The sequence below is a fragment of the Borostomias antarcticus genome, assembly GCF_949987555.1.
Source record: "Borostomias antarcticus genome assembly, chromosome: 34".
In the NCBI taxonomy this organism is placed as follows: Eukaryota; Metazoa; Chordata; class Actinopteri; order Stomiiformes; family Stomiidae; genus Borostomias; species Borostomias antarcticus.
The window spans coordinates 3090498-3112997 of record NC_140267.1 but is presented as its reverse complement, the minus strand read 5'-3'; the positions used below and the strand labels follow the sequence as shown (position 1 = coordinate 3112997).

The window sequence follows — 22500 nt, the reverse complement described above, 5'->3', positions numbered from 1 at the left end:
TACGACCCAGACTTTGGGTTTGATATACTGTATAGCATCTTAACTCATCTAACAAAGTGTAACTCAGACTTTTAACTGATGAATAAGTTAAGAGTGTAGTGCTTTATAAATGTTCTTAGCCGGTAGACAAACAGCTTGCTCGATCGCCTTGTTGAGAGGGGTCAGGGAAGAATTTTTACAGCTCACTTATCTGGCCCCCGGGTGATTACTGGTTTTTTGCTTCCCTCTGGAATATGTAGAGAGTGGGTCGTATGCCCACCTCCCTTGTTCTCTGTAAAGCGCATTGTGTTGCCTCTGGGTATGAAATGCGCTATACAAATAAAGCTTTGATTGATTGATTGATTGAATAAGTTGAGTGCGAGTACGAGTGTAAGGGAACGGTGTGTTGGCACGGTCTGGGTTATCCTGTTGAGTAAAACATGAATCGGAAGTTTAAGGGTCACACCAACAACAGCAAGGAAGACGTGACCAAAAAATGAACACTCTCACACACGGTGAGGATGGCGAAACTGCATTTCAAAAGTAAAGATGGCCGCCCCCAAGAACTATGTATGCAGGAAGAACCCATCTGACATGGTCATGAGGCCGAACTTCTGAGTGAATTATTGGGGGGGTTCGAGGGTTCAGGTGCCCCGCCCCAGACTGGGTTGATGGCTGGTCCGGGGAAAACGGAGTAAATGCAATACCCAGTGGGAGGAGCTTGGCAGGCGGGGAAGGGGAGAGGGCAGCAGGCATCTAGCAGCAACAGGCCTAGTGGTGGTGGTGGTGGACCAATGGCTGACTCCTACTCACCTAACCTGCACCTTGACCTCTCCTGACCTCTCTCTCACACTCACGTGATGATAAATCATAATCTTCCATGTTGAATTTTGATGTTCTTTCTTTATCAGAAATATAAAGCTTTAAGTTGCCCTGGACACAATCCCTGATCATATCTATTTTTATCAACTGTCCAATGACTCAACTTAGTTTCAATTAGAAGGGTACAATTTGTCTTACATCCAATCAAATGGTCGACCCAAAAGGCAGAAAGATGATATATCTTTGGTAGTGTGGAACAGAGAGGTCAGGAAATGTGGTCTCAGGCAGTCCTCATCCCTTCATCATCCCATCATCATCCCTTCGTGACTTTCTGTGGTGAACTTGTGAGGTTAGCGGGTGGATCCTAGGTTGTGGTTGTGCTTGCTAGCGATCTATGGTGCGTATCATGACTAAAGGCACTGTGTGATAATTGGTGGTGTCAGCAGGGGAGGCGGGAGGATCGGTACAGACAGACAGGTGATTGGTGCTCTTAGTTTGAGTGAAGGTAAATACAGGAAGTGACTTTGAGGGAGTGTATAAGGGTAGAGCTGTATCGTTCAGCTATATCATTCACTACTTAATCTTTTAACTACTGTACAAAAGCTATTCTTTACTCTAATTCTAATTTAAACTATCTTGCAGAAAAAAAACTGTCTACAGATTCAGAGAAAAGTCTCAAATGGTTTCATTGCTACTATCCCTGCCACAGACACACATACACAGTAACGACACATGCGTACTTTACAACGTCCCTCAAACAGACAGGGTTTTGAAGACGAACAGACTGTATTGGTAATGAGACTCCACAAAAGACAAGACACAAACCTACAAAACACAATAGCCATCTGACATTTTGAAGCCGATCTTTTCGATTACTATCGAGACTATCTAAGCCAAGGGGGTAGAAATTGGATATTGTGTTTTGGGGGCCAAGACCACATACAGGAGAGGATGAGAGAGAAGAAAAGAAGAGAGAGTAGAGAGAGGAAAGGAAGAAGAAAGAGTAGAGAGAGCCCCATGAGAAGCCCTTAGGGGAGAGATGTTAATGAAAGATAGCAACACGCATGCCTGCTATCCGTGACTGTTCTTAAACTATAAAGTGATTAAAAACATTTCTCTTAGCCACAGTAGGAGGGGGGAAACGTAGACAGAGTCAGGGCATAGGGACGTTTGAAGCAAAACAAACCAACAGCTCCCCCTACAGGTCATATCTGCTTGGCACAGTTGTCAACATGGGGAAAGAGTGGTCCTCTGCTCCCGCTAGGGCGTAGCTGGGTTAGTGAAGCAGCACATAGCCAGTCAACCCTCATCCTCAGCTACACTTAAAGGACAATGCTCGTTTTTGACAACCTGGACCTTATTTACGACATATTATAAGACGTTTGACTCACTGAGATCACTTTGGTGTAGTTCGGAGGCATGTAGAAGAAATTTGCTGGAAATGCATGCTGGAGCAAGTGGGGAAAGGCGTTTAAAGATCATATTACAGAGGCTATAGACCACGTATTTGAAAACCACAACAAGGCCTCGCTTTGGGGAATCACAACTGTCGATTCATAAAATCAGATTGATGAAAACAACCGTTAAGCGGCCGAAAATAGATTTTTAGAAACTGCATTCTCGGTGCCCCGTCCACCGCCATTACATGGATATACTGGCTCGCGCTGGATTTTAAATTTCTTCTACATGCCTCCGAACTACACCAAAGTGATCTCGGTGAGTCAAACGTCTTATAATATGTCGTAAATAAGGTCCAGGTTGTCAAAAACGAGCATTGTCCTTTAACTCTGCTCCTCATCCCCTGGGAGAGACACTCCAGGGCAGGCATGCGGGCAAACACAGGAAGGCTAGCTAGGGTGTGGCAGGCTAGCTAGGGTGTGGCAGGCTAGCTAGGGTGTGGCAGGCTAGCTAGGGTATAGCAGGCTAGCTAGGGTATGGCAGGCTAGCTAGGGTATGGCAGGCTAGCTAGGGTATGGCAGGCTAGCTAGGGTGTGGCAGGCTAGCTAGGGTGTGGCAGGCTAGCTAGGGTGTGGCAGGCTAGCTAGGGTATGGTAGGGGAAGGAGAGTAGGGGGGGGGGTAGGTAGGAGTATGGGAGTAGCTTTAGTAAAGTAAAGAGTGATACTAGCACATGCTAGACTTGTAAACGGGCGACAGTGAGCTGTTAGTAGAGGATGACTGAGATCTACAGTACAGCAGATGAGGAAACGTAATATGTACACCGACACGGTTTAGGCAAGACACTGTGGGAACACAGCGATTGAAACAAACATGAGGACACACACGTAAACAAACACATACTACAGCTCGCACCTCTGCGTCATTCAATCGACTGCGCTAGGACGACTGTGCTTCAATGTCTTAAAATAGCAATCTGCTTATGCTTGCACATGCTAATGTGTAGGACTGTGAAAACAGGCCAAAACACAGATTGAGGAGTACTACTTTAAGGATGCAAACACCCTAATATCTATCCAGATAATTATAGTAACTGAAAGATCAAGTCCGCTACGATATTGACACTGACCAGGTTCTTGAAGCTATGAAAAAAATATTGACGTTCTGAGCACACACACACACCTGACGACCTCCACTAATCTAACGATGGTACTAGACAGTAGGGTAAGACTAGAGAAGTGACATGATCATTAAACTACCCTGATGCTTTGGCTTTGGGGGTGGGGGGGGGCAGTTCTTGAAATGGTGATGGAAAGCGCGATGCAGAGGAAGAGGAGCAGAACGTGAACAACGCTGAATGGAGATGAGGAAGAGGAAGGAATCTGGTATGTGGTTTGGAGAGGGCGTGGCCTGTGTGTGGGAGAGGAGGGAGGAGGAAGAGGAGGAGGAGCGATGAAGGGTGAGAAGGGGCCAGCCACCCCGAGCCACAGGCGCTCAAGTGCAAACACGCTCTCTACCCAGCATGCACTGCATGCAGGTTGAGATATGTGGTACGTGAGGAGAGGGGGGGGATGCCAAAGAGCATGCCCAGGGACAAGGTCCATTAGCGGAGGTCTCCGACTGTTACAGACAGGCTGTCAAACCAGGCATCAGCCCCTAACACACGCTTCCCCTCTGACAACCAGACAAGCAGTTACCTTCCAACGACGCTTTTCTCAACCTCGCTCCACGCGTCTCACTACTCGACTTCCTGTCCTTTTACGTCCTACGTCCTCTGGCGAAGAGGACGGACTGACGGACAGGCGTCCAACAGCAGATCATCTGAGAGATGTTCTTCCAGCTGTTTACACGGGTTCCTTCAGCCACGACTAAACTCGGTCCAAGCAGCTAAACACCCATCTCTGAAGCCTCGATGGTCCGACAACACACTCCACAACTGCATTCTCTTTGTTCTGCGTCCTACTGTATTCAACTGTGTTCAGTTTAACAGAAAGCTATCGACTATGGACTAGCAAAGCTAATGATATATACTGTATCGTTGTCTCCTTGACCAATGGCATATGTGGATAAAATCAAAGCCTTCATGGAAAAATGTGAATCTATGTCTCACTTGATAATAATCCAACTGCATGTACTGTATGAAGGAGACACTTTTCACCATCTCATTCTTTGTCATGTGATGTTTCATAATGAAATATAATGCGCTCTCTATGTGTGTTCTTGTGTAAGAGCAACGCGTGTATCTACGCAAGGTTGTTCACACACAACAAACCCAACACGCTGTAAAAGTCTGGTGTGAGGACCACGCCATCTTGGATGACTTCAGTTACGTCGTCTACCAACCTTCACCTCTCCACTCAGGGGTGTTCTCAAAAAATGAGATAACTATTGAATAACTAGCTTGACCTTCATCTCAGCCACTTGAATAACTAGCTTGACCTTCATCTCAGCCACTTGAATAACTAGCTTGACCTTCATAGGCCGGCAGAGCCATACACAATATTGCTCCCTCCCTACAAACCATGAAACAGGTATTCAAACCCTTCTTGTCTTTTTTCTTAAGCCGGGCTCAGACTACAGGATTTTTAGGCCGATTTATCCCCGATTCACCCCTCCTGACAATCAGAGGAGAAATCTGGTCTGGAACGTTGGTCGGGGCCGATGATCGGTCCAGATTATCTTCTAATGTGAGGGGTTTACAGATCCAATCTTATACCTCCCGATCGGCTCGCAGACCCATCGGGGCGGCCCCGATAATATCAAACAAGTTTGATATTTAAGATTATTACGTCCCGACTTTACAAGTGAGACGGCGAGACCAGTGGTTCGTTGCTCCCTCGGGCACGATAAGATCCTGTAGTGTGTGATCCGTTATTTTCAAATCTTGCTGTGTGTGCTTGTTTGAGATGCGCAAGAAGAATATCTGTTAAGATTCTCCTTATGTGCGTGATGTAACCCAATTTCGAAATTGGTTAGGATTTTAAATATCCTGTAGTGTGAGCCCGGCATTAGTCAAATACTGTCAAAGAAAGGTCTTTAGTATCAAGTCAGGTTAGATGTAGATATCAATATTAGTTTCCTCAGCGGTTATGAGTTCTACTATTGTTAAAAGATCTGTCCCACGTCCAGGCAAGATTCAAAATAACAACAATAGTCCATTTTACTCATGACTTCTTTCCTATAGGGCCATTCCACACTTCCTCAACGCTGTATTCTATCAAGGCTTTGCTTTCTACACATATTCCATTTAGTCAGGAGAGTGGACACAACATAGGTGAACGATTCATATTGAGATTCATGAGGTAAATAGTGATTGATTTGAAATCGTGTTCAAAGTCCAAACACAGAATTTTGTATTAGCTTGTATTTAATCTTCACAATGATTCAAACAGATGTACTGTAATTGTATATCAGAAAGCTAGCCACGACAGTATGCGTTAAAAGCAAACAACAAAAACTCCTCTTTCTTATTTGTTCGATTCCAAGTGGCAGTGTTTTTATTCGTTCATATCACAATGTCAAACACAATACAACCCTCACACAGCCGGAGAACTCAACTACCATGGCTGAAATAAGAGCGAATGGTAAGATGACACTGGGCTAATAATCTTCCTAAAGACGGGAAGCAAGCGTCGAACGACCTGCTTTTCCACTACGTTTCACATCCTGGTATCTTTAGCTCAGACATCCTGGTATCTTTAGCTCAGACCCTCCCTGTCGCCGCGACTCCCAACTCCTACACCTGCTCCACCTTCTCTGTCTGGCGCCCTCCCGTCTGCCTGTTCACCGCTTATTGCGGCACGTTCAGGATTTGTGCGGATAAGCCGTTGTGCCAGTTTTTCAATTTGGCGAAACGTGGGCCCTTCGCTTCTGACTCAAATCTTTCTCTGTGGCGTACGAGAAGGGGGGAGAAGAGGGGAGGAGAGATAGAAAGAGAAAGGGAGAGAAGAGGGATGAGTGACAGGGTTAGGGACGGTGGTCTTCACTCCCCTGACTGACCTCTGTGAGGGTGGTGGGTGTGCTCGCTCGGGGGGGGGGGCTGCGTCTCACTACACCACTCCCACACCCTCCGAGAACTCAGTCACACAACCTCCAGGGAACTCAGTCACACAACCTCCAAGAACTCAGTCACAGAACCTCCAAGAACTCAGTCACACAACCTCCAAGAACTCAGTCACACAACCTCTCTCACCTGAGGGAGTGTCACATTCCATATCGTATCAGGACATCTGACGTTGAATGATAAGAAGTTTCTGCACTATGTGTGGCAGGTTACTCTGATGTTTTCCTCAACATAAGTTAGACTACTTAGTAGTAAACTGGGGAGGAGGGGAGGGGCTAATGAAGACTAGTTGAATTCAGCGTAGAGCCTTATAGAGTTGACATACTGTTATCAACGTGTCTCTACTTCTAACCTTCCAAGTTCCACACAGACAGGGGGGTCAGGGGTGAGGCTGGGGGGGGGGCTGAGGGCTGCTGAGACTTCAAGGTGACCCTTGAACTTTCAGCTAGCTACAGTATTATACTCTGATCAGGTCTGGGGGGCGATGGGTCATGATCCAACGCCCCCACAAGCTCAGACTCACTGCTAGGACCACCGGTGGGGTTGCTGCTAGCTGCCTACCTTGACCTCATCAGAGCCTCCACGTCTGGGTCTTGCACTGCAGGAGAGGAGGAGAGGAGGAGGGGAGGAGAGGAGGAGGGGAGGAGAGGAGGGAGCTATTAGCACGGACATACAGGTATGTAGAGTGCAGCAAAAACATTAACACACTTATATTCACCAAGCATTAAGAGAGTTTGAAACTGCAAGTGGGATTTCTGTTGTGCACGTCTGTCACTTCCTGCCCTAGGGTCTTTGTTTTATGAGTTTGTGCGGGGAAAACTTTATTGATATCATTAAAGTTGCACTGAAATGAAAAAAGCATTCTGTCCCATTTTGGTTCACATAATTGGTCATAGTGTTCACCTATTCAACGATGTATGCCAAAAAAATTACAAAATTCTATTTTTGTTGTAATCTTATATCAAAGTATATAATTTCTTACTTCCTGGAAAACGGTACCTTAAAACAGGTACCTTAGATTTTAGGCCAATAATCTCACGACATCCACCCGTCAATCAACGCTATCCTTCTATCGAATCTGTCTAAAGTTCTTAAAACCCGTCCACTTGCCAATGTTCCAATCAAATTCCTCTACACATATGTCCCGCCCTCATAGCTTGTTTGCGTCGGAAATACGTCAAACTACGGAAGTTAGATGATCTCAAACGTCCGTTTCAGTGCGACTTTAACATCCAACTGCTCAATAGTGGGCCTACTATAAATGGTGTCAACAGATGGAAGTATCTGATTCTGTGGGGGATGACTTCATAGTTGGAGGATATTTCACATCAAGATGCAAGATGGCGCCACGAATGGCTGCCACAGCGTGTTGGTACGCCCTGTTTTTTTTGTTTTTGTTTGTTTAATTCAGTGTATTTTACACTATCTAGTCCTTGCACCCTGTCTAATGTTGTCTACCCATTGGTGTTATGCACCAATTGACTAGAACAAATTCCTAGTATGTGTAAAAAACGTAGCTGACAGATTTTTTGACAGACTTTAATGACTTAATGATTTCCCTAGGCGGAAATAAAACGTATTCTGACTGGAACAGAACAGCAACACGGTCAAATCAAACAGTCAATCAGTCAGAGCCGTACTGTACTTACTGTACTCCGTCCCCGTGATGTGCGCCAGGACGCGGAAGGACTTGGACTGCAGCTGGGTGGCGCAGCGCGTCCAGTCAGGCATGGCGTAGTCCTTGTCCCCCGTCTGGATGACGGCCTGATAGACTGGAGAGGCACTGTCTATAAGACGGTCTTTAACGGGGAGCGTACTGCAACCACAGAGAGAGGCGTGGCCGGTTAACAGCGCGGCGAGGGCGTGGCGAGCGCCCCCCGCGGGCCGGGAGGGCGCCACAGAAAACTGAGAACCGGTAACGGGGACCGGTGTGACGGTGTGTTTTGAGTGACTGGTGGATTCTGGGACGGATGTGACGGTGTGTTTTGAGTGACTGGTGGATTCTGGGACCGATGTGACGGTGTGTTTTGAGTGACTGGTGGATTCTGGGACCGATGTGACGGTGTGTTTTGAGTGACTGGTGGAATCTGGGTCTGATGTGACGGTGTGTTTTGAGTGACTGGTGGATTCTGGGACCGATGTGACGGTGTGTTTTGAGTGACTGGTGGATTCTGGGGACCGATGTGACGGTGTGTTTTGAGTGACTGGTGGATTCTGGGACCGGTGTGACGGTGTGTTTTGAGTGACTGGTGGATTCTGGGTCCCGATGTGACGGTGTGTTTTGAGTGACTGGTGGATTCTGGGACCGATGTGACGGTGTGTTTTGAGTGACTGGTGGATTCTGGGTCTGGTGTGACGGTGTGTTTTGAGTGACTAGTGGTTCTGGGTCCGGTGTGACGGTGCGTTTTGAGTGACTGGTTGGTTCTGGGTCTGATGTGACGGTGTGTTTTGAGTGACTGGTGAGTCTGGGTCCCGATGTGACGGTGTGTTTTGAGTGACTGGTGGATTCTGGGTCTGATGTGACGGTGTGTTTTGAGTGGCTGGTGGATTCTGGGTCTGACGTGACGGTGTGTTTTGAGTGGCTGGTGGATTCTGGGTCCGGTGTGACGGTGTGTTTTGAGTGACTGGTGGATTCTGGGTCCCGATGTGACGGTGTGTTTTGAGTGACTGGTGGGTTCTGGGTCTGATGTGACGGTGTGTTTTGAGTGACTGGTGGATTCTCGGACCGATGTGACGGTGTGTTTTGAGTGACTGGTGGTTTCTGGGTCTGATGTGACGGTGTGTTTTGAGTGACTGGTGGATTCTGGGTCTGATGTGACGGTGTGTTTTGAGTGACTGGTGGATTCTGGGTCTGATGTGACGGTGTGTTTTGAGTGACTGGTGGGTTCTGGGACCGATGTGACGGTGTGTTTTGAGTGACTGGTGGATTCTGGGTCCGGTGTGACGGTGTGTTTTGAGTGACTGGTGGATCTGGAACCGATGTGACGGTGTGTTTTGAGTGACTGGTGGATTCTGGGTCTGGTGTGACGGTGTGTTTTGAGTGACTGGTGGATCTGGAACCGATGTGACGGTGTGTTTTGAGTGACTGGTGGGTTCTGGGACCGATGTGACGGTGTGTTTTGAGTGACTGGTGGATTCTGGGTCCGGTGTGACGGTGTGTTTTGAGTGACTGGTGGATCTGGGTCTGATGTGACGGTGTGTTTTGAGTGACTGGTGGATTCTGGGTACGATGTGACGGTGTGTTTTGAGTGACTGGTGGATTCTGGGTCTGATGTGACGGTGTGTTTTGAGTGACTGGTGGATTCTGGGTCCGGTGTGACGGTGTGTTTTGAGTGACTGGTGGATCTCGGACCGGTGTGACGGTGTGTTTTGAGTGACTGGTGGATTCTGGGTCTGATGTGACGGTGTGTTTTGAGTGACTGGTGGTTCTGGGTCTGAGGTGACGGTGTGTTTTGAGTGACTGGTGGTTCTGGGACCGATGTGACGGTGTGTTTTGAGTGACTGGTGGATTCTGGGTCCAGTGTGACGGTGTGTTTTGAGTGACTGGTGGTTCTGGGACCGATGTGATGGTGTTTTGAGTGACTGGTTAGTTCTGGGTCTGATGTGACGGTGTGTTTTGAGTGACTGGTGGATTCTGGGTCTGATGTGACGGTGTGTTTTGAGTGACTGGTGGATTCTGGGTCTGATGTGACGGTGTGTTTTGAGTGACTGGTGGATTCTGGGTCTGATGTGACGGTGTGTTTTGAGTGACTGGTGGGTTCTGGGTCTGATGTGACGGTGTGTTTTGAGTGACTGGTGAGTCTGGATCCGGTGTGACGGTGTGTTTTGAGTGACTGGTGGGTTCTGGGTCCTGATGTGACGGTGTGTTTTGAGTGACTGGTGGATTCTGGGACCGATGTGACGGTGTGTTTTGAGTGACTGGTGGATTCTGGGTCTGATGTGACGGTGTGTTTCGAGTGACTGCTGCCGGAATGAAAGGCTTACAGTGTACATTTTGTTCTGTTATTGTAACAAGTTACTCAGAGCGTGTCAGTGTGTGTCGGGAGGAATACGATTTCTCACTGTACCGCCTCACTCGCCATAGCGAGAGTCAGCAGACTGGGGTGGTTCTTGCGTTAGGCGAGCTACAACAGAGGGGCGGGACAGCTGGATGTGGTCAAGCATCGTTCCCGCCAGCAGGGTGAAGTAAACAGCGCCCCCCTCAGTGCAAAAGCTTGCATGTGAAGCATTATGGCTGCCGTACGACTGTACAGCTTAAATATACGTCACGTTTTTCTCACTACTGCATTCCAAATGAAACATAGTTCATATATTTAATTATACAGTAAAACAGATACATATGGCAGTAAAACACACATACATGTGGCAGGAGAAGGAAATAAGCAGGAAAAAAGAAGAATAAATGAATTTTTATGTTCTAGCTGATCTGGTCTTAAAAAAAAGGAAAGAGCTCAGAACATTCAGTTTGTTCGTTGTCATGACCACCGAGCGGCGTCTGGTTCACATGCTTTATCAGGGCGGGTCTCGCGTACGACAGACGTCCATCTAAGATTGTTTTGACGTGACTACGTGTCCCTCCTCCAGGAAATATCTCCAGTTAAAGATGGCTGTCTATCTACTTACAGTTAAACCCATTTGAAATACCAAAGATAGATGGTTGGTGGTTGTTGACATGAGGTAACGGAGAGCAGACAAAACAGCCTGTTTGGTCTGTGTGGGCAGTTAAGAGAATGACCTCATCATGATAATGAATGGATGAGTGCAGTAGCAGAGATGGAGAGATGAGGATATAGTCGTCTGGGTTGCCAGGTTTGTCCATTGTGAGAAGCTGATGTGAGCAGCCGGTGTGGGTGAGAATGAGGCCCCACTGTGGGTGAGAATGAGGCCTTATGGGAGCTCTTAAGTGTCAAGGCCAACGTGGATGACAGGAAGGACAACTAAGAAAAATATGGAATGCAATGAAAGTATGTACCAGTCAAGGTTATAATAGTTTTGCTTTTTTCATTCGTTTTTTTTTTATATATCGTTTTTACTTTTTGTTTTCAATTTCAGTTTAGTTTGAATTAGTTTTTAAGGCAGATTTGCTAGTTTTCTTCTTTTTTTTTGTTTAGTTTTCATTTTTTGAAAATTCTTAGTTTCAGTATTAGTTTTAGTTTTCTTTTCTTCTTCTGTGCTAGCCTGGTGAGACCATCCTGATCTCGCGAGCTCATGTTGTTTGACTCCATGTGAAACAATCCATCTGGCGCACGTCAGGTTACTTCTGTGCAGTGACACAGCAAAAAAAATGGAGGATAGATTTCATATCCAACCAAAATACTAGGCTTATGTATGAAATGAAAAAGACTAAAACTAAGGACATTTTCTCTATCATTTTAGTTTATTTCAGTAAGTTTTGTAAACACACGATACATTTTTAGTTAGTTATCGTTTTTTTTGTAAATCCTAGTTTTTATTTTTATTTCAGTTAACTAAAATGTTTTTTCACACCTAGTTTTCATTTTTTAGTTCGTTTTCGTTAACTATAATAACCTTGGTACCAGTACACCGTACGTCCCCATGCTCTACAAAACCAGACAATTCCCACACAATTTTCCAACAGAATGAAAAATCGATCGTTAGTAGTGAGGTGGCCACTGTGAAACATGGAATCCCCGTTCTTCTGCCGTTCCCTAAAGTCGCCCTGCGACCGGCGTCTCTCTTTGAACCCCTATTGCGTCGACGGTGAAGAGGTGGCATCTGAAAAACCCTCGCAATTCCACACAGATACACCCGTTGGTGTCGCCACAGAAACAAAATGGTCTCCGAAACCAAAACCAAGAATCTTCAATCAGTGTAAGAAGTGTTAGCAGGGAGGGAGTTGAGACGAGAGACCGGGTTTGACAGGACGACAGACAGGCGGTGGGACACGGAAATGGACTCACACACAGGAAGTGCGTCTCAAGTGGCGGGGGGGTTCAGAGCGATGGATCTACTTACGCCAAGGGGGAGCCGGCAGCAAGCGCTTCCTCTCTGTGAGCCAATGGGAGTGTGGGGGCGTGGCAGAGGTGGCCGTGGACGGACGGACAGGGGTGGGAGGGGCAAGCAGCGTGGCGTGGCAGTGTGACGGAGCGGTTGGATGGATGCATAGAGAGTGAGACACGGAGAGTTAGACTTGGTAGAATCACGATGGTACTAAAGTGAGTCCATTCAACTTGGTACAAAAATAATTCACATCTGTAATCTGAAGTCACGCTGTTACAATATAAAACTGAATAATGTGTGTACTGCGTGTGTGTGTGCGTGAGCGAGTGAGTGTGTGTAACTGAATGGACTACGCTTTAGAAGCTGGTGTATGGTAACAGCCTGACAGTACACACAGAATGTGATTGGGTGAGAGTGACAGTACACACAGACTGTGATTGGGTGAGGGACTGGTGATTGTTTTGATTGGGTAAATATTAATAGCATGAGTGTGTTTGCAGAAAAAAATGAAGAAATCCAACAGTTAAGACTCCAATATACACTATGACCTGATAAACCACTAGTACATCATCTACACTCTGTGAAAATCACCAACGTCTTCCAGTCAACCTTATACAAACAATCCTAAGAGAGAAAAACACAACCAACATACTGTATTTCCCTCAGAAACACCTCACCGCAATCAATAACTAATCATCAATCAACAACTGATCATCAATCAATAACTGATCATCTGCCTACCTTCCACACAGAGACACCCTGACACCACCTGAAGGGTGACCCTGTACCATAAAAGGAGCAGACCCTGATGAGACATCCAGAGAAGTGTCGGCATGGCTACGAGAGGCGACCTAGATAGCAGAGCGCAGCCAGGGAGGGGAGCCGCGGGGAGGGGCGGGGCTTAGAACATGCAAACCAGCCTCAGAGACCCAGAGGAGAGAGAGGAGTAGAGAGACGTGTGGAAGGAGGAGTGTGAGGGAGTGGGGGGGCGAGGTGGTCTTACCCAGCTAGTCCCTCCTGTCCCTTGGCCTGTGATTGGCCGGCGATGGCGTCCATGATGGCGTCCTGGGAGTACATGCTGATTGGCGTGTTGTACTGGGCGTGGATGATGGTGGCCTTCCCCCCCGGGCCCTTCACCTCGATTGGCTTATGGGTGGACAGGGCGGAGTCCTTCAGCATTCCGGGGTTGAAGCTGGGGATGTACTCATTACTGCGGGGGGGGGGGGGGGAGGGGGGTAGAGATGCAGGGGGGTGGCGGGGGGGATGTTGGTGAAGGTGAAGATTGAGGGAAAGATGAAGACGAGGATGGAACGTGAGGAGAGGGCGTTGAAAGGGGGGGGGGTACAGTGAGGTGGCGGGGGTGCTGGCGTCAGCATTTTGGAGGGAAATGCGAGACAGGGGTTCTAAAGATCGATATTACTCGCCGAACATGTTCTGCCTTCAGAGTGACCACAGCACAGTGGACATATGTCACTACACTCATGTTTCCTGAGATACAGGCCGACTCTCCTAGGTATCTAGCGGTCAGCGAAGTGAAGAGCATTTGGATTCAAATCAAATAGGGAACACTTTTTCATAATAAAGCACTGGCCTCAAGCAGGAAGTGGATTTGGCTTGTGTGTACTTTAGTCATTTTGACACCGAGTGGTTTGATTGAAATGAAACAGCGTTTGTCTCAAAGAGAAATCATTTAGCTAGAGAAACAGGTGTGTATAAAAGCTCCTGACCCTAGCCTGACCCCTAACCCTACGCCAGTCGCATTCTAATCATCGACATCTCACAACCAGCAACACCCTTTTGCAAAGTACCAGCTTATTAAAGATTTAATTTCATCATATAACCGTATGACAAGGTGTCCTGGTGAGTCCCAGGTAGTGGTATAGCGAGTGGTTGGTTGGTCAAACTCACTCCTCATAGGCGTGCTAACAGGACATCGCTATTCGCACAACTGTTAGCTTTTTTTTGTTAATGACGACTGCAGAGAAATGCAAGCAAAAAATGCCACAGGCAACAAAACCGCAGCTCGTTAAGCTCGTTAAGCTCGTTAAGCTGTAGATACGGCACTATCTCACACTTTTACACTCCAAACCAAGAAGTCCCGATTTCTACCGATCATATGGCCCGTCTTCAGTCTTAGAGCATCACTACACAGCCAGTTAGGAGGACAAGGCAGATTCACTCCACACACACTCCCGTACGACAGGACCAGGATGTGATCCTGGCCCTCAATCAAGGAGACCTGCTGTTGACACGTTGTATCATGCATGTTAGTCCTCACACACGCATACACACACACACACACACACACACACACACACACACTAGGAGAATTGAGGTTTGAAAAGAAAAAAACGTTCCACACACTGACAAGGCTGATACAATAGCATGATATCATGCATCTCCTCCACACACACACACACACACACACACACACACACACACACACACACACACACACACACACACACACACACACACACACACACACACACGTACACACACACACGACTACACCACATCAAAGGTGGGAGAATACTAACTTGACAGGAGTGTTGGTAATAACCTGAGGCAGCAGAAGGGGAAGAAGAGAGAGAAACATTTTAATTAACAACACAATTACACTAGACCTAGGGGCGGCTGTAGCTCAGTTGGTAGAGCGGGTCGTTCAGTGATCGAAGGGTCAGCGGTTCGAATCCCAGCTCCGACTGTTCACATGTCAAAGTGTCCTTGAGCAAGACACCTAACCCCAAATTGTTCCCAATGAGCAGGTTAGCACCTTGCATGGCAGCTACCGCCATTGGTGTGTGAATGTGTGTGTGAATGGGTGAATGAGAGGCCATTGTAAAGCGCTTTGAGTGCCGCTAAGGTGGAAAAGCGCTATATAAGTGCAGTCCATTTACCATTTACCATTTTAGACACGCTGCCCCCACTGGCCACTGGCGTAATTACACTAGAAAGACTGCCCCTGCTGGTCACTGGCTTAATTACACTAGACAGACTCCCCCTGCTGGTCACTGGTGTAATTACACTAGACAGACTGCCCCCACTGGTCACTGGCGTAATTACACTAGACAGACTGCCCCTGCTGGTCACTGGCGTAGCGTGGCACGCTAGTGGAATGGAGAGAAGGAAGAGAGATGGTGAAGACCCTGGGCTCAATGAGAATTACGGACTAACCGAAAATCAAATAAATAAATAATACATACAACTATAAAAGAAACAATATCCACGCAGAGGGAGGCTGACGTCAATCTGCTAACCACACCGACATGAGGAGTCTAACCTCCGCTGGCGTTGATCTGGCTCATACTATTTCTGATAGGAGAGGAGGAAGCCATGTTGGGAAGGTGAAATATTTGAGGGCACTGCATATAAAGTTGGTCAAAATGTAACTGAGAGGTGGAGCTATTTATCTAAGAGGATATACTACTATCTATTTATCTAAGGAGATATACTATCTATTTATCTAAGGAGATATACTTCTATCTATTTATCTAAGGAGATATACTACTATCTATTTATCTAAGGAGATATACTACTATCTATTTATCTAAGGAGATATACTACTATCTATTTATCTAAGGAAATATACTACTATCTATTTATCTAAGGAGGTATACTACTATCTATTTATCTAAGGAGGTATACTACTATCTATTTATCTAAGGAGATATACTACTATCTATTTATCTAAGGAGATAAACTACTATCTATTTATCTAAGGAGATATACTACTATCTATTTATCTAAGGAAATATACTACTATCTATTTATCTAAGGAGATATACTACTATCTATTTATCTAAGGAGATATACTACTATCTATTTATCTAAGGAGATATACTAGTATCTATTTATCTAAGGAGATATACTTCATCAGGGTGAGTTAAACAGAAAGATGAAGACAGCCTGCTGTGTTTAGAGTTGAGACCAGGACAGAACTTGAACCCGGGACATGCCATGGCCTTTTACAGACGTCACCGGAGCAGGTGTCGGCCTGGCATGGGTCATCCTACGGTAACCTTATCGCACCGCAAACGGCGGGATCCCGTCCTCGGAGACGGGCGTGAGGTCAACTCGCATGCTCGCTGGGTTAGCTAGCTACAGCGGCGTCTGGTCTCCGTCTCGAATAAACCTTTGGCACGAAAACGCGTATCTAACCTACTTATAATATTAACCTCGTAGTTGTAGATTGACGTGATAGCCCGAGCGAAGAATGCAGATATCCGAACGTCGAACCGCAAAGAACGGTGGCGGCCATTTTGAACTGAGGTAGTAAGTAAGCAGACATGTTTGGATCCGCCTTCACTGTCAGTTCTCTCAGCCATTTTGGACACAGACCAGGATTATTCGTTTGGGTTCATCTCATCGGTCAGGTTTTTTCGAAGCTTGTCCCGGTGGACGTCGGCGGGTGCGTGTTTCAGCGGAGAGGGACCTGCCTTCCCCCCCCTGAGGCATCGTATTACCTGGAGGAGGGGCCCCACAGCCTGAGCCAAGGGCCTTTATTTCCAGACATGGCCACTGCTGCGTTGCACATTCCCCTTGAACGAGGAGAGGGGTAAATCACCTCACCCTCCGGCATGGAGGTGGTCGGCGATGGTTTGACACCAGTCTAACTCCTGAATGTTCTGAGCCTCTTTCCATGTTCCAGCCAGCAGCTGGGGGCTAGGTGTAGACTCTGGAGGGAGATGAAGTTGCCTCTTATATACGCTGATCTGGGACCAGTCTCGAGTCACAAGGTTAGGATTTAGAGGCCGTATCTGACCCTCCATCCATGTTACTTCCAAGGGGCAACTTCTACTTTTTGAGAGGTTTGAGGGTTTGAGACGAGTCCACCCAGTCCGCCCCGCCGCTAGCCGCTAACTCTCCACACCTGCTACGTACCCCGCCGCCGGGCCCCGCCGGAGCGAGGCCATCTCCCGCAGGGTCTCCTGGGAGTACAGGCCGACGGGCGAGTTATACTGCTTCCTGCTCGCGGGGCCGGACGAGCGCCTCTCGGCGGGCGAGACCGCATGCTCACTGAGGGCCTCTAGTGGGCCGGAGGTGGTATTGCCATTGATTTGATCTGTTTGACCCTTTGAAGGGGAGAGAGGGAGGGGGGCAGATAATGGTGTAGTGGTCAGAGATAGGGGGGGGGGGAGGGGGGTGGGGCAGATAGCGGTGTGGTGGTCAGAATATTGGGGTCAATTTCCAAAAATAGGTTTTTGAATTTGTCCAATAACAGACACACCTCTCCTACAGTAACTGGTCTACGAAGGGGGCCGCATTAAACCATGCCACCACTAGAGGGCAGTAGTATACTCATAATGTCCGCTGATGGGGATTGGTCTCTGGTTTCCCACAGAGAGTGTGAAATCCTAACGTAGGTCTCTCCTAGGTCTCTCCTAGGTCTCTCCTGGAGGTCTCCCCACTCAAGGCTGGGCTAGACCCGGACACTCTCAGAGGGAAGTCACATTATTTGAATAGTGTGTGAGTCAAACAGCATGTACATTTGTGTGTGTGTGTGTGTGTGTGTGTGTGTGTGTGTGTTGCCTGAATGTATGTAACGTATGCGAGTGTACGTCTATCTGTGTGCCTCTCTGTGTGTGAATGATGCATGCATTGTCAACTGCCTATTTACCCCATGTCAATGTACAGCATGTGTGAGTGTGTGTGTGTGTGTCTGTGTGTGTGTGTGAGTGTGTGTGTGTGTTTGTTTGTTTGTGCGTTTGTGTGTGTGTGTGTGTGTGCGGTCATGCTTACCTGCTGGTGAGCGATAACGGGCATAGGTGAGTCAATTCTTGGGGCCCCTGTAGGAATTGGGCGCTTTGACCTGCAACAAGATTAAAGACAAACACGTGAAACAAGACAAGACATTTATAGACAATTATTACATATTATTATATTTGTCCATGAACTATCATACAGGTGTGTGATTAGTACTGTGTCTAAAGGAAAGTGCGATTTCTCCACAATTTCGCCACTGTCTTGCTGTCGTAGACTACTTGATTGATTGATTGATTTTCATTGATTTTTAAGACAGGGACAAGGTACAGTAGACATTTACCCTATAGAATAGGGAGAGATGCACTGTACAAGGTTATAGCTAAAACAGCTAATTTCCACCCGCAGTCCCTGGGCAAATAAATATACAGTCTTAAAATAGTGGGGCAAATAGTACACAGTAGGAAAGTTACATACATAGAAGGAATACAAAAACGTTATGTAGCAGAGATTTCACTCATTCCTCTATACCCTCATCCCTATACCCTCATCCCAACCTCCCCAGACCCTTAAAAACAAACCCTAAGTACAGCCCCCATACTATATACTTTGTGTAGTCGTAGAGAAATCTTGGCGTCATGAGGTCAAATCGGGACGTCATAAGTTTCAGTGAGAATCAAAGATTAGCGACTAATCGCTCTTATGTTCTAAGGACGAGGCTAAGACCTCCTGACAAATTTCTAGCATGTCAGAAATGTTCGTCGTGCCTCGCGAGGGGTGAGTGAAGCACCCAAAAGGCCTCACGTCAGGGCAAAACGAAAGGTAGTGTCCAGTAGCCAGCGGCCCCAGTCACTGGAGCACGGGACGGACCATCTCCGTTTCCTACCATGACAGGCGAGGAGAACAGTTAGAAAGAGATCGCGCTGTAAACAAGAACAAGCGCCCATTAAACATGTTGTCGCCCACCTATTATCAAGTTGGATTTATATAGCGCCCTTCATGATACCCAGAGCGCTTTACAGAGTCCAGTATTCATTCAGACACAGTCATACCGGTGGTGGTTAAGCTACATCTGGTGCCACAGCTGCCCTGGGGCAGACTGACAGAAGCGTGGCTGCCAATCAGCGCCTACGGCCCCTCCGACCACCACCAACATTCATTCACATTCATACGTTGCACGACTCAAATTTCACAACTCAAATTTCATGGTCTGTCTCTCCTTAATCCTACTTTTAACTACAGAGAAGACAGAGAGAGAGAGAGAGAGAGAGAGAGAGAGAGAGAGAAAGAGAGAAAGATAAGACAGAGACTTCGAGAGAGAAGACAAAGAGAGAGACTTCGAGAGAGAAGACAGAGAGAGGAGAGAAAGAAGACAGTGAGAGGACAGAGAGAGAGGACAGAGAGAGAAGACAGTGAGAGGACAGAGAGAGAGAGGACACAGAGAGAGAAGACAAAGAGAGAGAGAGGAGAGAGAGAAGACAGTGAGAGGACAGAGAGAGAGGACACAGAGAGAGAAGACAAAGAGAGAGAAGACAGTGAGAGGAGAGAGAGAGGACACAGAGAGAGAGAGAAGACAGAGAGAGAACCCTAGAAGAAATACAGAGAGGAGAAGATGAAAGGCAGGTGAATGGCGTGTTGCAGGGAGACCAGCAGAGAGACGGGTTGAGTGTTGTAATTGCATGTCGTTCAGAGAGAGGAGGTGGAAGGAGGCGGGGTCACGGTGACTGATGGGGGTACAGCGCTGTTGAACAGGCCCCTGTGTGTTCGTACAGGAGACAGGGTGATGCTAAGCTAGTCATTAGTGTGCCATCGTTCCATCACTACCTAGATCAAAGACAGAGAGGAGAGACCAACCAGACAGACCACAGAGCAGTCTGAGGTGATAGCAGCAGCAGCTATCTAGAAGCCATGTCTCTCCTATGATGCTTTTTTAGCCTCTCTCACTCTGAAATGTAATTTAATGTAATGTATCGCTTTATAAATGTTCTTAGCCGGTAGACAAACATACTCCAGGAGCTTGCTCGATCGCCTTGTTGAGAGGGGTCAGGGAAGAATTTTTACAGCTCACTTATCTGGCCCCCGGGTGATTACTGTTTTTTTTGCTTCCCTCTGGAATATGTAGGGGTGGGTCGTATGCCCACCTCCCTTGTTCTCTGTAAAGCGCATTGTGTTGCCTCTGGGTATGAAATGCGCTATACAAATAAAGCTTTGATTGATTGATTGATTGATTGATTGATTGATTGATTGATTGATTGAAGTGATTGGCAGCAGCAATCAGCGGTCAGTGGTGTGGTCAATTTATGCGGTGAATGGATCGACTACAATAGTTTCTATCACTTCTTATCACTGAAAGCAACATAAGGTCAAAGGTCAAAGGCCAAACTTCTCACTTGGCTCAACAAGAACATGACCTTCCCTGGGTGTCTATGGCCGTCTATGGAGCTCAAGCCCCGGATGATGCAAAATAAACTAATTCCTACTCAGGGATTGTACTTTTTTGGATTTCAGGCACATGATTTTAAATATATTTTTTAATTTAAGAAGTTTTAAAGCGGTCCACTTTTGCAAAATTAACTTTTTCATAGTTTTTGCAGATACATTTGAGTCTCCGATGGGCCTACAACACACAAAGTATGAAGTGAAACAACCCAGTCATTTTGTTGTGGTCGGCCGAAATGAAAACATTAGAAAAAAAAAAGGCAGTCTCAGCAAGCCATTCAAATCTCCCTTGTCAATTTACGTCACAGTCGGGGACCGGTCGCGGCAGGCGAGACGTGCTGTGGTTCCTGTGTGGCGGAGGCCAGCGGGCTGGATGCCTGCAAGCATGGGAAGGTCGTCCACAGGAGTGGGACGCAGGGAATGGAGTTGTATTTTCAACGTTTCACCACCTCCTTCGTTATTCACCACCTCCCTCAACCTTTCACATAGACAGGATGACCTCTCCAGGAGGTCGAGACACCTAGACGTCGTCTGCTCCAGAATAACCATCCTTTGTCCCTTTGTCCCTGCAAGAATTACCGCCTTTCCTCACGTGTCTGTATTCTCGACCACTGTTGATGACGCCTGCCATTTAATATGACGTGTACAATGGGTTAGCCAATCACATCTCTGGAAGCGTCATACCTGTGTTTTGCTTGAATATAAGGCCGCGCAAGACCAGACTGCGGCACTTCACTTGGATAAACCACTCACGTGCGTCGTCCTGAAGTCCTTGCGCTCGTATGTTTTCTCAATAAACCAGACTTTGACCTTTTTTTGAGCGAATCTTGGCAAATCCTTTTTGACTAGATCAGTTAAAAATCCATTACAATGCTCACACAGATGAGCGGTCGGTCACTATCGGTCAACCTCACACAGATGACGTCACCCTCTGGTGACTCAACGCTCACCCCCTTTCCCGGCTTTAGCAACTGCCGTTTACGCCTGATGTCACTTAATAAAGTCACCAAGAAAAATGTCTTTGACAGGTCAAGGCGGCAAAACAGCCTCGCTATCCCATAATTTCAACGAGGGGGAAATCGCGTTGCTCCCAGACTGACTGCCGCGCTAATGTTTTATTGATCTGCGAAGTGAAATGGAATGAGCTTGTGACGTGAAGGAGACGCTGTTAAATCAGATATACAGTAGGGAATATGACACTCAAAAGCAAGGTGTGAATTTAAAAAGAGTTCACCACCACTTGCGTACTTGCGTTCTAATCTTTTTTACTAGGTACTAACCGATTATTTCTGGCAGGGGGACTGCCAATGTAAACTAGCCTTTTGGCTACAATTGGGTACATTTACATTGTATTTTATAAAATGTTTCTTAATGTACATTGTCCCTCTCTAACAAATAAAATAAACTGAAACTGAAACTGAAACCACCAAAGAACCAAATATAACAGCTAACTAAGTTAGCATGATGCTCTGAAGAGGCCTTGAAATGTAACAGCTAACTAAGTTAGCATGATGCTCTGAAGAGGCCTTGAAATGTAACAGCTAGCTACGTTAGCATGATGCTCTGAAGAGGCCTTGGTGAGCGTTGCACTGCTCTCTCATGTTTAGGGTCCTGAGCGAGAGAGAGTGTCCTACTGTAACGCTAAACGCCATCCGTCATGTTAAAGTTCCCTGTCATCCCATCACTGTGTGTATTTCTACAGTATGTGTATATTCTATGTGTATTTGTATAGTATATGTATGTTTATGTGTATTTGTATTTGCCCAGTATGTGTATATTGTATGTGTATTTGTATAGTATGTGTATGTTTATGTGTATTTGCCCAGTATGTGTATGTGTACAGTATGTGTATGTTTATGTTTATGTGTATGTGTACAGTATGTGTTTATGTAGGTGTATGTGCAGGTGTATGTGTATGTTTATGTGTGCAGTATGTGTATGTGTATGTGTATGTGTATGTGTATGTTTATGTGCATGTGTATGTGTATGTTTATGTGTGCAGTATGTGTATGTGTATGTGTATGTGTATGTGTATGTTTATGTGCATGTGTAGGTGTATGTTTATGTGTGCAGTATGTGTATGTGTATGTGTATGTGTATGTGTATGTTTATGTGCATGTGTATGTGTATGTTTATG

The 22500-nt window shown here is 46.6% G+C and overlaps 1 protein-coding gene across 1 annotated transcript in view; it reads right to left on the bottom strand.

Moving 5' to 3' along the window:
* Positions 1-22500, bottom strand: part of ldb3a (LIM domain binding 3a) — a 53625-nt gene that overhangs the window by 6829 nt on the left and 24296 nt on the right. Inside the window, exons 4-10 of the mRNA XM_084460902.1 lie at positions 17964-18033; positions 14762-14784; positions 13225-13431; positions 12237-12269; positions 7910-8076; positions 6822-6858; positions 5995-6084 (exon numbers count right to left, since the gene is read on the bottom strand). Of these exons, the coding sequence (XP_084317028.1) occupies positions 5995-6084; positions 6822-6858; positions 7910-8076; positions 12237-12269; positions 13225-13431; positions 14762-14784; positions 17964-18033 (627 nt within the window). The remainder of the gene's footprint in view (positions 1-5994; positions 6085-6821; positions 6859-7909; positions 8077-12236; positions 12270-13224; positions 13432-14761; positions 14785-17963; positions 18034-22500) is intronic.